The following is an 18,656-nucleotide window of genomic DNA, read 5'->3' as shown; positions in this document are numbered from 1 at the left end:
CACACTGGAACCAGGCCAGACACACACACTGGAACCAGGCCAGACACACACACTGGAACCAGGCCAGACAAACACACTGGAACCAGGCCAGACAAACACACTGGAACCAGGCCAGACACACACACTGGAACCAGGCCAGACACACACACTGGAACCAGGCCAGACACACACACTGGAACCAGGCCAGACACACACACTGGAACCAGGCCAGACACACACACTGGAACCAGGCCAGACATACACACTGGAACCAGGCCAGACACACACACTGGAACCAGGCCAGACACACACACTTGAACCAGGCCAGACAAACACACTGGAACCAGGCCAGACACACACACTGGAACCAGGCCAGACACACACACTGGAACCAGGCCAGACAAACACACTGGAACCAGGCCAGACATACACACTGGAACCAGGCCAGACACCTGCTGTCTTCAGTTCAGTGTGTTTACTATAATGTTCTGACTGAGACCATGAACTTTACATCCTGTTGTCTTTCTGGCCGTGTTCTGCTTAGTGCTGTGGTACATGATGTGCTGGGTTCCTGTTGTCTTTCTGGCAGTGATCTGTGGTACATGATGTGAGGGGTTCCTGTTGTCTTTCTGGCAGTGATCTGTGGTACATGATGTGCTGGGTTCCTGTTGTCTTTCTGGCAGTGATCTGTGGTACATGATGTGCTGGGTTCCTGTTGTCTTTCTGGCAGTGATCTGTGGTACATGATGTGCTGGGTTCCTGTTGTCTTTCTGGCAGTGATCTGTGGTACATGATGTGCTGGGTTCCTGTTGTCTTTCTGGCAGTGATCTGTGGTACATGATGTGAGGGGTTCCTGTTGAATGGTTCTTTATGCCTCACTAACCTGACTCAACCTCCTGTTAGTCTCTCGTCCTAACTCTTATTTCACACAGTAGAAGTCTGTCTGTTCAGTGTGTGTTTGTGACAGTCCGGGTGTAACTGTGTGTGGTTGTCGTCTAGCTGACCAGGTCGATGTCGGCCTCTTGCGGTGCCAACAGCTGAGACTGTACATCCTGAAGGCAGCCAGGACCCTCCTCTCACACCAGGACAAACTACGACAGATCCTCTCACAGGCTGCCGTGCTGGATCTCCCACCCAACCCCGGTGGTAAGCACTGATTCCAGGTCAGATCTAGTACTGGATCTCCCACCCAACCCCGGTGGTAAGCACTGATTCCAGGTCAGATCTAGTACTGGATCTCCTACCCAACTCTGGTGGTAAGCACTGATTCCAGGTCAGATCTAGTACTGGATCTCCCACCCAACTCCGGTGGTTCCAGGTCAGATCTAGTACTAGATCTCCCACCCAACTCTGGTGATTCCAGGTCAGATCTAGTACTAGATCTCCTACCCAACCCCGGTGGTTAGCAGGTCAGATCTAGTACTAGACCTCCTACCCAACCCCGGTGGTTCCAGGTCAGATCTAGTACTAGATCTCCCACCCAACCCCAGTGGTTAGCACTGATTCCAGGTCAGATCTAGTACTGGATCTCCCACCCAACTCCGGTGGTTAGCACTGATTCCAGGTCAGATCTAGTACTAGACCTCCTACCCAACCCCGGTGATTAGCAGGTCAGATCTAGTACTAGACCTCCTACCCAACCCCGGTGATTAGCAGGTCAGATCTAGTACTAGACCTCCTACCCAACCCCGGTGATTCCAGGTCAGATCTAGTACTAGACCTCCTACCCAACCCCGGTGATTCCAGGTCAGATCTAGTACTAGATCTCCCACCCAACCCCGGTGATTAGCAGGTCAGATCTAGTACTAGACCTCCTACCCAACCCCGGTGATTCCAGGTCAGATCTAGTACTAGACCTCCTACCCAACCCCGGTGATTAGCAGGTCAGATCTAGTACTAGACCTCCCACCCAACTCCGGTGGTTAGCACTGATTCCAGGTCAGATCTAGTACCTGACCTGAGGGCCCCCTCCCTCTCTTTATCCTCCTCCCTCTCCTTACAGAGGAGCCTACTGCTGTGTCTCTAGACATGGGTGACCTGTCCCCTGACTGTCTCCTGTCCCCCCTTATCCTCCTCCCTCTCCTTATCCTCCTCCCTCTCCTTATCCTCCTCCCTCTCCTTACAGAGGAGCCTATGGCTGTGTCTCTAGACATGGGTGACCTGTCCCCTGTCCCCCCTTATCCTCCTCCCTCTCCTTACAGAGGAGCCTACTGCTGTGTCTCTAGACATGGGTGACCTGTCCCCTGTCCCCCCTTATCCTCCTCCCTCTCTTTATCCTCCTCCCTCTCCTTACAGAGGAGCCTATGGCTGTGTCTCTAGACATGGGTGACCTGTCCCCTGTCCCCCCTTATCCTCCTCCCTCTCCTTATCCTCCTCCCTCTCCTTACAGAGGAGCCTATGGCTGTGTCTCCAGACATGGGTGACCTGTCTCCTGAAGGTCCCCTGCCTCCCCTTATCCTCCTCCCTCTCCTTACAGAGGAGCCTACTGCTGCGTCTCCAGACATGGGTGACCTGTCTCCTGAGGGTCCCCTGCCTCCCCTTATCCTCCTCCAGCAGCTCCTTTCTGCAGCCACACAGCCCTCACCTATCAAGGCCATCTTCAACAGGCAGGAACTGGAGGTAAGCACAGCCACACACACCTGCGTTTCCGTTAGCCAGTAATTTCCAGTTTTTGGGCAAAATACAATAAATTAAAAGTCAAAAGTGGAACGGGGGCTAATGGCTTGGTACCGGGGGCTAATGGCTTGGTACCGGGGGCTAATGGCTTGGTACCGGGGGCTAATGGCTTGGTACCGTGGGAATACACTGTCATGGCTCAAGTAGAAAAATATTTAGTAAGAAACAACTTTGTCATCGTCATCATGTTGTCAAATGTATTAGACAGATGGCAATGGTGTCATTAGCCAGCAAAGTTAGTCCAAAATAGCTATCAATGCTAACATTGGCTAGCTAAAATCTGGTGGTCTCCCCTCCATCTTAGCTAGCTAGCTAATGTTATACTGCCTCTAAAGTCAATCTGGAGACATCAAAAGGTTTTCCCACTAATTATTTCAGAACTGATGTTGTTTCTGTCCCTCTAGACTGCAGCCCCAGCAGTGTGTCAGTACTGATGCTGTTTCTGTCCCTCTAGACTGCAGCCCCAGCAGTGTGTCAGTACTGATGTTGTTTCTGTCCCTCTAGACTGCAGTGTGTCAGTACTGATGTTGTTTCTGTCCCTCTAGACTGCAGCCCTAGCAGTGTGTCAGTACTGATGTTGTTTCTGTCCCTCTAGTACTGATGTTGTTTCTGTCCCTCTAGACTGCAGCCCTAGCAGTGTGTCAGTACTGATGTTGTTTCTGTCCCTCTAGACTGCAGCCCCAGCAGTGTCAGTACTGATGTTGTTTCTGTCCCTCTAGACTGCAGCCCCAGCAGTGTGTCAGTACTGATGTTGTTTCTGTCCCTCTAGACTGCAGCCCCAGCAGTGTGTCAGTACTGATGTTGTTTCTGTCCCTCTAGACTGCAGCCCCAGCAGTGTGTCAGTACTGATGTTGTTTCTGTCCCTCTAGACTGCAGCCCCAGCAGTGTGTCAGTACTGATGTTGTTTCTGTCCCTCTAGACTGCAGCCCCAGCAGTGTGTCAGTACTGATGTTGTTTCTGTCCCTCTAGACTGCAGCCCCAGCAGTGTGTCAGTACTGATGTTGTTTCTGTCCCTCTAGACTGCAGTGTGTCAGTACTGATGTTGTTTCTGTCCCTCTAGACTGCAGCCCCAGCAGTGTGTCAGTACTGATGTTGTTTCTGTCCCTCTAGACTGCAGTGTGTCAGTACTGATGTTGTTTCTGTCCCTCTAGACTAGCCCCAGATGTTGTTTCTGTCCTGTCTAGACTGCAGCCCCAGCAGTGTGTCAGTACTGATGTTGTTTCTGTCCCTCTAGACTGCAGCCCCAGTACAGCAGTAGTGTCCACTACCCCTGTCACCGTGCAGCACGTCAAGGTCCCGTTGAAGAAGCCGAAGGCCTTCTGTCCCTCTGAGAAATGGGTTTCCATAGGAACAATATCGAGTTTTCCCTCAAGTCTCTGTCTGGGAGCAGTGTGTCAGGTACATATGTAGCGGTGTGTGATGTTTCTGAGCTCCCTCTGATGGACCAACAGTATTGTGATGGTGTGTGTACAGTGAGCTGTTGTGATGGTGTGTGATGGTACTGATGTTGTTTGTGATGTCCAGTGAGCTCCAACAGTATTGTGATGGTGCCCCAGCAGGTGTGTATACAGTGAGCTCCACAGTATTGTGATGGTGTGGTGTGTGTACAGTGAGCTCCAACAGTATTGTGATGGTGTGTATTCCAACAGTCCCTGTGATGGTGTGTGATGGTGTGTGTACAGTGAGCTCAACAGTATTGTGATGGTGTGTGATGGTTGTATACAGTGAGCTCCAACAGTATTGTGATGGTGTGTGATGGTGTGTGTACAGTGAGCTCCAGTATTGTGATGGTGTGGTTGTATACAGTGAGCTCCAACAGATTTGTGATGGTGTGTGATGGTGTGTATACAGTGCTCCAACAGTATTGTGAGTATACAGTGAGCTCCAACAGTATTGTGATGGTGTGTGATGGTGGAGTGTATACAGTGAGCTCCAACAGTATTGTGATGAGTGCAGTGAGCTCCAACAGTATTGTGATGGTGTGTATACAGTGAGCTCCAACAGTATTGTGATGGTGTGTATACAGTGAGCTCCAACAGTATGTGATGGTGCAGCAACAGTATTGTGATGGTCTCCAAACAGATTGTGATGGTGGGTATACAGTGAGCTCCAACAGTATTGTGATGGTGTGTATACAGTGAGCTCCAACAGTATTGTGATGGATGGATACAGTGAGCTCCAACAGTATTGTGATGGTGTGTATACAGTGAGCTCCAACAGTATTGTGATGGTGTATACAGTGAGCTCCAACAGTCTGGTGATACAGTGAGCTCCAACAGTATTGTGATGGTGGGTATACTGTGAGCTCCAACAGTATTGTGATGGTGGGTATACAGTGAGCTCCAACAGTATTGTGATGGTGTGTATACTGATGGTGTATTGTGATGGTGTATACAGTGAGCTCCAACAGTATTGTGATGGTGTGTATACAGTGAGCTCCAACAGTATTGTGATGGTGGTGTGTATACAGTGAGCTCCAACAGTATTGTGAGTGTGTATACAGTGAGCTCCAACAGTGTGATGGTGTGTGTGGTGTACAGTGAGCTCCAACAGTATTGTGATGGTGTGTAGCTCCAACAGTGAGCTCTCCAACAGTATTGTGATGGTGTGTATACTGTGATGCTCCAACAGTATTGTGATGGTGTACAGTGAGCTCCAACAGTATTGTGATGGTATACTGTTCCAACAGTATTGTGATGGTGTGTATACAGTGAGCTCCAACAGTATTGTGATGGTGTGTATACAGTGAGCTCCAACAGTATTGTGTGATGGTGTGTGTCAACAGTTGTGATGGTGTATACAGTGAGCTCCAACAGTATTGTGATGGTGGGTGTGTGTACAGTGAGCTCCAACAGTATTGTGATGGTGTGTATACAGTGAGCTCCAACAGTATTGTGATGGTGTGTATACAGTGAGCTCCAACAGTATTGTGATGGTGGGTATACTGTGAGCTCCAACAGTATTGTGATGGTGGGTATACAGTGAGCTCCAACAGTATTGTGATGGTGGGTATACAGTGAGCTCCAACAGTATTGTGATGGTGTGTATACAGTGAGCTCCAACAGTATTGTGATGGTGTGTACAGTGAGCTCCAGTGATGCAGTGAGCCAACAGTATTGTGATGGTGTATTGTGATGGTGTGTGTACAGTGAGCTCCAACAGTATTGTGATGGTGTGTGATGGTGTGTGTACAGTGAGCTCCAACAGTATTGTGATGGTGTGTGTACAGTGAGCTCCAACAGTATTGTGATGGTGTGTGATGGTGTGTATACAGTGAGCTCCAACAGTATTGTGATGGTGTGTATACAGTGAGCTCCAACAGTATTGTGATGGTGTGTATACAGTGAGTTCCAACAGTATTGTGATGGTGTGTGATGGTGTGTATACAGTGAGCTCCAACAGTATTGTGATGGTGTGTGATGGTGTGTATACAGTGAGCTCCAACAGTATTGTGATGGTGTGTGTACAGTGAGCTCCAACAGTATTGTGATGGTGTGTGTACAGTGAGCTCCAACAGTATTGTGATGGTGTGTGATGGTGGTGTTCACAGTGAGCTCCAACAGTATTGTGATGGTGTGTGATGGTGTGTGTACAGTGAGCTCCAACAGTATTGTGATGGTGTGTATACAGTGAGCTCCAACAGTATTGTGATGGTGTGTATACAGTGAGCTCCAACAGTATTGTGATGGTGTGTATACAGTGAGCTCCAACAGTATTGTGATGGTGTGTATACAGTGAGCTCCAACAGTATTGTGATGGTGTGTATACAGTGAGCTCCAACAGTATTGTGATGGTGTGTATACAGTGAGCTCCAACAGTATTGTGATGGTGTGTATACAGTGAGCTCCAACAGTATTGTGATGGTGTGTGTATACAGTGAGCTCCAACAGTATTGTGATGGTGTGTATACAGTGAGCTCCAACAGTATTGTGATGGTGTGTGTATACAGTGAGCTGATGTGATGGTGTGTATACAGTGAGCTCCAACAGTATTGTGATGGTGTGTATACAGTGAGCTCCAACAGTATTGTGATGGTGTGTGTACAGTGAGCTCCAACAGTATTGTGATGGTGTGGTATACAGTGAGCTCCAACAGTATTGTGATGGTGTGTATACAGTGAGCTCAGTGAGCTCCAACAGTATTGTGAGGTGTATACAGTGAGCTCCAACAGTATTAATGTGTGTGTACAGTGAGCTCCAACAGTATTGTAGGTGTGGAGTCTTGTGAGTGGCCTACAGTGAGCTCCAACAGTATTGTGATGGTGTGTGTATCTCCAACAGTGTGATGTCCAGTGAGCAACAGATGGTGTGTATACAGTGAGCTCCAACAGTATTGTGATGTTGTATACAGTGAGCTCCAACAGTATTGTGATGACTCCAACTCTGAGGAGGAGCTCCAACAGTATTGTGATGGTGTGTATACAGTGAGCTCCAACAGTAGGAGGAGCTGGAGGAGCAGTGAGCTCCAACAGCCTTGTGATGTGGTATGTTTACCTGAGCTCACCTATTGTGATGGTGTGTATACAGTGAGCTCCAGTATTGTGAGCAGTATTGTGATGGTGTGTACAGTGAGCTCCAACAGTATTGTGATGTCACAGAGCTCCAACAGTATTGTGATGGTGTGTATACAGTGAGCTCCAACAGTATTGTGATGGTGTGTATACAGTGAGCTCCAACAGTATTGTGATGGTGTGTATACAGTGAGATCCAACAGTATTGTGATGGTGTGTACAGACCCAGCTGTGACAGTGAGCTCCAACAGTATTGTGATGGTGTGTATACAGTGAGCTCCAAGTATTGTGATGGTGTGTATACAGTGAGCCCAACAGTATTGTGATGGTGTGTATAGACCCATTGTGATGGTGTGTGATACAGTGAGCTCCAACTATTGTGATGGTGTGTATACAGTGAGCTCCAACAGCTTGTGATGGTGTGTATACAGTGAGCTCCAACAGTATTGTGATGGTCACAGACCCAGCTGTGATGGAGCTCCAACAGTGTGTGGTGTGTATACAGTGAGCTCCAACAGTATTGTGATGGTGTGTACAGAGCTCCAACAGTATTGTGATGGTGTGTGTACAGTGAGCTCCAACAGTATTGTGATGGTGTGTATACAGTGAGCTCCAGCAGTATTGTGATGGTGTGTATACAGTGAGCTCCAACAGTATTGTGGTCATGGTGTGTATACAGACCCAGCTATTGTGATGGTGTGTACAGTGAGCTCCAACAGTATTGTGATGGTGTGTATACAGTGAGCTCCAACAGTATTGTGATGGTGTGTATACAGTGAGCTCCAACAGTATTGTGATGGTGTGTATACAGTGAGCTCCAACAGTATTGTGATGGTGTGTATACAGTGAGCTCCAACAGTATTGTGATGGTGTGTATACAGTGAGCTCCAACAGTATTGTGATGGTGTGTATACAGTGAGCTCCAACAGTATTGTGATGGTGGGTATACAGTGAGCTCCAACAGTATTGTGATGGTGTGTATACAGTGAGCTCCAACAGTATTGTGATGGTGTGTATACAGTGAGCTCCAACAGTATTGTGTTGGTGTGTGTATTAATGTGTGTTGTCCTGTAGGTGTGGAGTCTTTAGTGGCCTGGTTGCTGGACCATCCTGATGTCCAGGTCACAGAGCTGTCTGATGTTGACACCCTATGACCTGAGGAGGAGCTGGAGGAGGAGCCGGAGGAGGAGCTGGAGGAGCAGGCTCCCACAGCCTTCCCAGTGGTATGTTTACCTGTCACCTGGCTACAGACCCAGCTAATACACCCCTACCTGGTCACAGACCCAGCTAATACACCCCTACCTGGTCACAGACCCAGCTAATACACCCCTACCTGGTCACAGACCCAGCTAATACACCCCTACCTGGCTACAGACCCAGCTAATACACCCCTACCTGGCTACAGACCCAGCTAATACACCCCTACCTGGGTACAGACCCAGCTAATACACCCCTACCTGGCTAGTTTACCCCTATGACCTACCTGGTCACAAAGCAGCCATTACTGCTGAACCAATGACACTGGGAATCACCCATAGATCTCTGCAGCCATTACTGCTGAACCAATGACTCTGGGAATCACCCATAGATCTCTGCAGCCATTACTGCTGAACCAATGACACTGGGAATCACCCATAGATCTCTGCAGCCATTACTGCTGAACCAATGACTCTGGGAATCACCCATAGATCTCTGCAGCCATTACTGCTGAACCAATGACACTGGGAATCACCCATAGATCTCTGCAGCCATTACTGCTGAACCAATGACACTGGGAATCACCCATAGATCTCTGCAGCCATTACTGCTGAACCAATGACTGGGAATCACCCATAGATCTCTGCAGCCATTACTGCTGAACCAATGACTCTGGGAATCACCCATAGATCTCTGCAGCCATTACTGCTGAACCAATGACTCTGGGAATCACCTGTGGTTCTTTTATCATGTGTAGCTACTATAATGTTGGAACTCAACCTGGAACTTTCACGTTAGATGAATTCATTGATGCATTTTACATCTCTGTGTGTCCTCAGCCTCCTGGTGCCGTGGTGACGGAGACTCAGACCTTTAAGAACCAATCAGATTTCCAGAGCAACGATGACTATGCTGTTTATATCAGAGAGAACATTCAGGTAAGACTGCCGCCTGGCCAAACTGAGCAATCAGGGGAGAAGGGCCTTCGAGGGTGCCAAAATCCAACTAAAGGACTCTCAGACCATGAGAAAAAATATTCTCTGGTCTGATGAAACCAAGATTGAACTCTTTGGTTAGAATGCCAAGCATCACGTCTGGAGGAAACCAGGCACCATCCCTACGGTGAGGCATGGTGGTGGCAGCATCATGCTGTGGGGATGTTTTTCAGCGGCAGGGACTGGGAGACTAGTCAGGATTGAGGGAAAGATTAACTGAGAAAAGTACAGAGAGCTCCTTGACGAGAACCTGCTCCAGAGTGCTCAGAACCCCAGACTGGGGCAAAGGTTCACCTTCCAACAGGACAACGACCGTAAGCACACAGCCAAGACAATGCAGGAGTGGCTTCGGGACAAGTCTCAATATCCTTGAGTTGCCCAGCCAGAGTCTGGACTTGAACCTGATCGAACATCTCTGGAGAGAACTGAAAATAGCTGTGCAGCGTCGCTCCCCATCCAACCTGACAGAGCTTGAGAGGATCTGCAGAGAAGAATGGGAGAAACTCCCCAAATACAGGTGTGCCAAGCTTGTAGTGTCATACCCAAGAAGACTCCAGGCTGTAATCACTGCCAAAGGTGCTTCAACAAAGTACTGAGTAAAGGGTCTAATTACTTGTGCAAACGTGATATTTATTTTATTTTAAATAAATTAGCTATCATTTCTAAAAAAAAAAAAATGTTTTTGCTTTATAGATTGATAAAAAACATTTTCAATCCGTTTTAGAAGAAGGTGTCACTGCCTATCTCCACTAAAGGCCTCCTATAGGTTCTCCACTAAAGGACTAGGTCCTATAGGTTCTCCACTAAAGGACTAGGTCCTATAGGTTCTCCACTAAAGGACTAGGTCCCAGGTTCTCCTAGGTTCTCCAGGGTCCTAGGTCTATAGGTTCTCCACTAAAGGACTAGGTCCTATAGGTTCTCCACTAAAGGACTAGGTCCTATAGGTTCTCCACTAAAGGACTAGGTCCTATAGGTTCTCCACTAAAGGACTAGGTCCTATAGGTTCTCCACTAAAGGACTAGGTCCTATAGGTTCTCCACTAAAGGACTAGGTCCTATAGGTTCTCCACTAAAGGACTAGGTCCTATAGGTTCTCCACTAAAGGACTAGGTCCTATAGGTTCTCCATTAAAGGCCTAGGTCCTATAGGTTCTCCACTAAAGGATTAGGTCCTATAGGTTCTCCACTAAAGGACTAGGTCCTATAGGTTCTCCACTAAAGGACTAGGTCCTATAGGTTCTCCACTAAAGGACTAGGTCCTACTAAAGGACTAGGTCCTATAGGTTCTCTCCACTAAAAAGGACTAGGTCCTATAGGTTCTCCACTAAAGGACTAGGTCCTATAGGTTCTCCACTAAAGGACTAGGTCCTATAGGTTCTCCACTAAAGGACTAGGTCCTATAGGTTCTCCACTAAAGGACTAGGTCCTATAGGTTCTCCACTAAAGGACTAGGTCATATAGGTTCTCCACTAAAGGACTAGGTCCTATAGGTTCTCCACTCTCCAAAAGGACTAGGTCCTATAGGTTCTCCACTAAAGGACTAGGTCCTATAGGTTCTCCACTAAAGGACTAGGTCCTATAGGTTCTCCACTAAAGGACTAGGTCCAATGTAATAACAGATGGATCTGGTCTACTGAACTGGCTGTGTCTTATAGACACCAATGTAATAGCAGATGGATCTGGTCTACTGAACTGGCTGTGTCTCATAGACACCAATGTAATAGCAGATGGATCTGGTCTACTGAACTGGCTGTGTCTCATAGACACCAATGTAATAGCAGATGGATCTGGTCTACTGAACTGGCTGTCTCATAGACACCAATGTAATAGCAGATGGATCTGGTCTACTGAACTGGCTGTGTCTTATAGACACCAATGTAATAGCAGATGGATCTGGTCTACTGAACTGGCTGTGTCTCATAGACACCAATGTAATAGCAGATGGATCTGGTCTACTGAACTGGCTGTGTCTCATAGACACCAATGTAATAGCAGATGGATCTGGTCTACTGAACTGGCTGTCTCATAGACACCAATGTAATAGCAGATGGATCTGGTCTACTGAACTGGCTGAAATGTAATAGCAGATGGCTGGCTGTGTCTCATAGACACCAATGTATTAGCAGATGGATCTGGTCTACTGAACTGGCTGTCTCATAGACACCAATGTAATAGCAGATGGATCTGGTCTACTGAACTGGCTGTCTCATAGACACCAATGTAATAGCAGATGGATCTGGTCTACTGAACTGGCTGTCTCAGACACCAATGTAATAGCAGATGGATCTGGTCTACTGAACTGGCTGTGTCTTATAGACACCAATGTAATAGCAGATGGATCTGGTCTACTGAACTGGCTGTCTCATAGACACCAATGTAATAGCAGATGGATCTGGTCTACTGAACTGGCTGTCTCAGACACCAATGTAATAGCAGATGGATCTGGTCTACTGAACTGGCTGTGTCTCATAGACACCAATGTAATAGCAGATGGATCTGGTCTACTGAACTGGCTGTGTCTCATAGACACCAATGTAATAGCAGATGGATCTGGTCTACTGAACTGGCTGTGTCTCATAGACACCAATGTAATAGCAGATGGATCTGGTCTACTGAACTGGCTGTGTCTCATAGACACCAATGTAATAGCAGATGGATCTGGTCTACTGAACTGGCTGTGTCTCATAGACACCAATGTAATAGCAGATGGATCTGGTCTACTGAACTGGCTGTGTCTCATAGACACCAATGTAATAGCAGATGGATCTGGTCTACTGAACTGGCTGTGTCTCATAATGTAATACACTACAATGTAATAGCAGATGGATCTGGTCTACTGAACTGGCTGTGTCTTGGATAGACACCAATGTAATAGCAGATGTGTCTCTGATAGACACCAATGTAATAGCAGATGGGTCTCATAGACACCAATGTAATAGCAGATGGATCTGGTCTACTGAACTGGCTGTGTCTTATAGACACCAATGTAATAGCAGATGGGTCTCATAGACACCAATGTAATAGCAGATGGATCTGGTCTACTTAGTTCATTGACTTTCATTGAGCCAGAGAAAAACAGACAACCAGTGAGTGGGTCATGCCTCCTCTTCTGTCTCTTGCGTATGAGGAAGTATATTTAACTTCTGACCTCTAACCCCGATCTCTGTATGTAGGTTGGGCATGACGTAATGAAGTGCTGTAGAACGTATGAGGGAAGTGTTTAACCTCTGACCCTATGTACTGTAGGTGGGCATGATGGTGAAGTGCTGTAGAACGTATGAGGTGTATTTAATGTCTGACCTCTAACCTCTGACCCCTATGTACTGTAGGTGGGCATGACGGTGAAGTGCTGTAGAACGATGAGGAAGTGATTAACCTCTGACCCCTATGTACTGTAGGTGGGCATGACGGTGAAGTGCTGTAGAACGTATGAGGTGTATTTCATGTCTGACCTCTAACCTCTGACCCCTATGTACTGTAGGTGGGCATGACGTTGAAGTGCTGTAGAACGTATGAGGAATTGTTTAACCTCTGACCCCTATGTACTGTAGGTGGGCATGACGGTGAAGTGCTGTAGAACGTATGAGGTGTATTTCATGTCTGACCTCTAACCTCTGACCCCTATGTACTGTAGGTGGGCATGACGGTGAAGTGCTGTAGAACGTATGAGGAAGTGTTTAACCTCTGACCCCTATGCTGTACTGTAGGTGGGCATGATGGTGAAGAAGTGCTGTAGAACGTATGAGGAAGTGTTTAACCTCTGACCCCTATGTACTGTAGGTGGGCATGATGGTGAAGTGCTGTAGAACGTATGAGGAAATGTATTTAATGTCTGACCTCTAACCTCTGACCCCTATGTACTGTAGGTGGGCATGACGGTGAAGTGCTGTAGAACGTATGAGGAAGTGTTTAACCTCTGACCCCTATGTACTGTAGGTGGGCATGATGGTGAAGTGCTGTAGAACGTATGAGGAAGTGTTTAACCTCTGACCCCTATGTACTGTAGGTGGGCATGATGGTGAAGTGCTGTAGAACGTATGAGGAAGTGTTTAACCTCTGACCCCTATGTACTGTAGGTGGGCATGATGGTGAAGTGCTGTAGAACGTATGAGGAAGTGTATTTAATGTCTGACCTCTAACCTCTGACCCCTATGTACTGTAGGTGGGCATGACGTTGAAGTGCTGTAGAACGTATGAGGAAGTGTTTAACCTCTGACCCCTATGTACTGTAGGTGGGCATGACGGTGAAGTGCTGTAGAACGTATGAGGAAGTGTTTAACCTCTGACCCCTATGTACTGTAGGTGGGCATGATGGTGAAGTGCTGTAGAACGTATGAGGAAGTGTTTAACCTCTGACCCCTATGTACTGTAGGTGGGCATGATGGTGAAGTGCTGTAGAACGTATGAGGTGTATTTAATGTCTGACCTCTAACCTCTGACCCCTATGTACTGTAGGTGGGCATGACGGTGAAGTGCTGTAGAACGTATGAGGAAGTGATTAACCTCTGACCCCTATGTACTGTAGGTGGGCATGATGGTGAAGTGCTGTAGAACGTATGAGGAAGTGTTTAACCTCTGACCCCTATGTACTGTAGGTGGGCATGACGGTGAAGTGCTGTAGAACGTATGAGGAAGTGATTAACCTCTGACCCCTATGTACTGTAGGTGGGCATGATGGTGAAGTGCTGTAGAACGTATGAGGAAGTGTACGAGGGAGACATGGGGAAGGTAATTAAACTGGACAGAGATGGACTCCATGACCTGAATGTCCAGTGACTGGCAGCAGAAAGGCGGGACCTACTGGGTCCGCTATATACACACTCAACTACTAGGTAAGATGGATGCTTTAAAGCTGTTGATATTAATGTGACTGGATCTCCTGTAACCTGTTTTCTGATTGGCCAGATGGAGCATGTTGATATTAATGTGACTGGATCTCCTGTAACCTGTTTTCTGATTGGCCAGGAGCATGCTGATATTAATGTGACTGGATCTCCTGTAACCTGTTTTCTGATTGGCCAGGAGCATGTTGATATTAATGTGACTGGATCTCCTGTAACCTGTTTTCTGATTGGCCAGGAGCATGTTGATATTAATGTGACTGGATCTCCTTGCTCCAGGCTTCCCACCACAGACCTCTCCATCCCACATTAAGATCGGGGACAAAGTGAGGGTGAAGGCTACCGTCACGACGCCGAAGTACAAATGGGGCTCTGTCACTCACAGGAGTGTAGGAGTGGTCAAGGGTAAGTCACTCGTTTGCTATTTATTTTGGTCATTTTGTTTTCTACCTGTATTTAAGGCCCAAACACCTCGTGGCCTGTGCCACTGGCGTCTTTAAGATGGTCATTTTGTTTTCTACCCAGTTTTAGTCTGGGTTTCTGTACAGCACTTTGAGATATCAGCTGATGTACGAAGGGCTATATAAATACATTTGATTTGATTTGATATTTAAGGCCCAAACACCTCGTGGCCACTGGCGTCTTTAAGATGGTCATTTTAAAGGAGAAATGTCGCCCTCCGTTATCTACCTGCTTAAATAATGGTTATAAGTCAACTCTGGTGCTGTCCTGTGTTCAGCTTTCAGTGCCAATGGGAAGGATGTGATTCTGGACTTCACTCAGCAGTCTCACTGGACCGGGCTGCTGTCTGAGATGGAGCTGGTACCCAGTGTTCACCCGGGAGTCCGGTACGGATACAATTGTTTAATAGATGTTTTATTTGACCTTTATATATTTGACCAGGCACGTCCATTAAGAAAACGATGGCCTCAATACTGTTCACAATGACATGACCCAAGTTATCAATGGACCCAATCAATCAATGTTTTCATCAATGGACCCAATCAATCAATGGATGTTTTAACCGCTTATACGGTCTGTGATGGTCACCTCTGATCTCTGTGTCTAACTCTGTTCCTGCAGCTGTGATGGTCACCTCTGATCTCTGTGTCTAACTCTGTTCCTGCAGCTGTAATGGTCACCTCTGACCTCTGTGTCTAACTCTGTTCCTGCAGCTGTGATGGTCACCTCTGACCTCTGTGTCTGACTCTGTTCCCTCAGCTGTGATGGTCACCTCTGATCTCTGTGTCTAACTCTGTTTTCCTCAGCTGTGATGGTCACCTCTGACCTCTGTGTCTAACTCTGTTCCTGCAGCTGTAATGGTCACCTCTGATCTCTGTGTCTAACTCTGTTCCTGCAGCTGTGATGGTCACCTCTGATCTCTGTGTCTAACTCTGTTCCTGCAGCTGTGATGGTCACCTCTGACCTCTGTGTCTAACTCTGTTCCTGCAGCTGTAATGGTCACCTCTGATCTCTGTGTCTAACTCTGTTCCTGCAGCTGTAATGGTCACCTCTGACCTCTGTGTCTAACTCTGTTCCTGCAGCGGTGATGGTCACCTCTGATCTCTGTGTCTAACTCTGTTTTCCCTCAGCTGTGATGGTCACCTCTGATCTCTGTGTCTAACTCTGTTCCTGCAGCTGTAATGGTCACCTCTGATCTCTGTGTCTAACTCTGTTCCTGCAGCTGTGATGGTCACCTCTGATCTCTGTGTCTAACTCTGTTCCTGCAGCTGTAATGGTCACCTCTGACCTCTGTGTCTAACTCTGTTCCTGCAGCTGTGATGGTCACCTCTGACCTCTGTGTCTGACTCTGTTCCTGCAGCTGTGATGGTCACCTCTGACCTCTGTGTCTGACTCTGTTCCCTCAGCTGTGATGGTCACCTCTGATCTCTGTGTCTAACTCTGTTTTCCCTCAGCTGTAATGGTCACCTCTGATCTCTGTGTCTAACTCTGTTCCTGCAGCTGTGATGGTCACCTCTGACCTCTGTGTCTGACTCTGTTCCCTCAGCTGTGATGGTCACCTCTGATCTCTGTGTCTAACTCTGTTTTCCCTCAGCTGTGATGGTCACCTCTGACCTCTGTGTCTAACTCTGTTCCTGCAGCTGTAATGGTCACCTCTGATCTCTGTGTCTAACTCTGTTCCTGCAGCTGTGATGGTCACCTCTGACCTCTGTGTCTAACTCTGTTCCTGCAGCTGTGATGGCTGTCAGATGTTCCCTGATCTCTGGTTCAAATGTAGACACTGTGACGACTTTGACTTCTGTGAGAGGTGTTTTAAAACACGCAACACAACACCAGGCACTCTTTTGTGTCGAGTCAACGAACCAGGTGAGTTTAGTGTTAATCTGTCTGTTCTCCTCCGACCAGTAGTGTTAATCTGTCTGTTCTCCTCCAGACCAGTAGTGTTAATCTGTCTGTTCTCCAGACCAGTAGTGTTAATCTGTCTGTTCTCCTCCAGACCAGTAGTGTTAATCTGTCTCCTCCAGTAGTGTTAATCTCCCTCCTCCAGACCAGTAGTGTTAATCTGTCTGTTCTCCTCCAGACCAGTAGTGTTAATCTGTCTGTTCTCCTCCAGACCAGTAGTGTTAATCTGTCTGTTCTCCTCCAGACCAGTAGTGTTAATCTGTCTGTTCTCCTCCAGACCAGTAGTGAATCTGTCTGTTCTCCTCTAGACCAGTAGTGTTAATCTGTCTGTTCTCCTCCAGACCAGTAGTGTTAACCTGTCTGTTCTCCTCCAGACCAGTAGTGTTAATCTGTCTGTTCTCCTCCAGACCAGTAGTGAATGGTTCTCCTCCAGACCAGTAGTGTTAATCTGTCTGTTCTCCTCCAGACCAGTAGTGTTAATCTGTCTGTCCTCCTCCAGACCAGTAGTGTTAATCTGTCTGGTCTCCTCCAGACCAGTAGTGTTAATCTGTCTGTTCTCCTTTAGACCAGTAGTGTTAATCTGTCTGTTCTCCTTTAGACCAGTAGTGTTAATCTGTCTGTCCTCCTCCAGACCAGTAGTGTTAATCTGTCTGTTCTCCTCCAGACCAGTAGTGTTAATCTGTCTGTTCTCCTCCAGACCAGTAGTGTTAATCTGTCTGGTCTCCTCCAGACCAGTAGTGTTAATCTGTCTGTTCTCCTCCAGACCAGTAGTGTTAATCTGTCTGGTCTCCTCCAGACCAGTAGTGTTAATCTGTCTGTTCTCCTCCAGACCAGTAGTGTTAATCTCTGTTCTGACCAGTTCTGTCTGTTCTCCAGACCAGTAGTGTTAATCTGTCTGGTCTCCTCCAGACCAGTAGTGTTAATCTGTCTGTTCCTCCAGACCAGTAGTGTTAATCTGTCTGTTCTCCTCCAGACCAGTAGTGTTAATCTGTCTGTTCTCCTCCAGACCAGTAGTGTTAATCTGTCTGTTCTCTCCAGACCAGTAGTGTTAATCTGTCTGTTCTCCTCCAGACCAGTAGTGTTAATCTGTCTGGTCTCCTCCAGACCAGTAGTGTTAATCTGTCTGTTCTCCTCCAGACCAGTAGTGTTAATCTGTCTGTTCTCCTCTAGACCAGTAGTGTTAATCTGTCTGTTCTCCTCCAGACCAGTAGTGTTAATCTGTCTGTTCTCCTCCAGACCAGTAGTGTTAATCTGTCTGTTCTCCTCCAGACCAGTAGTGTTAATCTGTCTGTTCTCCTCCAGACCAGTAGTGTTAATCTGTCTGTCCTCCTCCAGACCAGTAGTGTTATCTGTCTGTTCTCCTCCAGACCAGTAGTGTTAATCTGTCTGTTCTCCTCAGACCAGTAGTGTTAATCTGTCTGTTCTCCTCTAGACCAGTAGTGTTAATCTGTCTGTTCTCCTCTAGACCAGTAGTGTTAATCTGTCTGTTCTCCTCCAGACCAGTAGTGTTAATCTGTCTGTTCTCCTCCAGACCAGTAGTGTTAATCTGTCTGTCCTCCTCCAGACCAGTAGTGTTAATCTGTCTGTCCTCCTACAGACCAGTAGTGTTAATCTGTCTGTTCTCCTCCAGACCAGAAGTGTTAATCTCTGTCCTCCTCCAGACCAGTAGTGTTAATCTGTCTGGTCTCCTCCAGACCAGTAGTGTTAATCTGTCTGTCCTCCTCCAGACCAGTAGTGTTAATCTGTCTGTCCTCCTACAGACCAGTAGTGTTAATCTGTCTGTTCTCCTCCAGACCAGAAGTGTTAATCTGTCTGTCCTCCTCCAGACCAGTAGTGTTAATCTGTCTGTTCTCCTCCAGACCAGTAGTGTTAATCTGTCTGTTCTCCTCCAGGCCAGTAGTGTTAATCTGTCTGTTCTCCAGACCAGTAGTGTTAATCTGTCTGGTCTCCTCCAGACCAGTAGTGTTAATCTGTCTGTTCTCCTCCAGACCAGTAGTGTTAATCTGTCTGTCCTCCTCCAGACCAGTAGTGTTAATCTGTCTGTTCTCCTCCAGACCAGTAGTGTTAATCTGTCTGTCCTCCTCCAGACCAGTAGT

General features: G+C 47.2%; 1 protein-coding gene across 1 annotated transcript in view; it reads left to right on the top strand.

The window, feature by feature from the left end:
* The window catches only part of herc2 (HECT and RLD domain containing E3 ubiquitin protein ligase 2), a 326,293-nt gene that overhangs the window by 159,934 nt on the left and 147,703 nt on the right, over nt 1-18,656 (top strand). The window contains 11 exon segments of the mRNA XM_065008536.1: nt 979-1,125; nt 2,456-2,598; nt 3,201-3,223; nt 3,327-3,343; nt 8,240-8,388; nt 9,202-9,300; nt 14,021-14,127; nt 14,129-14,187; nt 14,476-14,601; nt 14,936-15,044; nt 16,391-16,524. Coding sequence (XP_064864608.1) covers nt 979-1,125; nt 2,456-2,598; nt 3,201-3,223; nt 3,327-3,343; nt 8,240-8,388; nt 9,202-9,300; nt 14,021-14,127; nt 14,129-14,187; nt 14,476-14,601; nt 14,936-15,044; nt 16,391-16,524 — 1,113 coding nt within the window.

Source organism: Oncorhynchus nerka, linkage group LG24 (assembly GCF_034236695.1).
Source record: "Oncorhynchus nerka isolate Pitt River linkage group LG24, Oner_Uvic_2.0, whole genome shotgun sequence".
Lineage (NCBI taxonomy): Eukaryota > Metazoa > Chordata > Actinopteri > Salmoniformes > Salmonidae > Oncorhynchus > Oncorhynchus nerka.
This window is presented reverse-complemented; position numbering and strand designations above follow the sequence as displayed.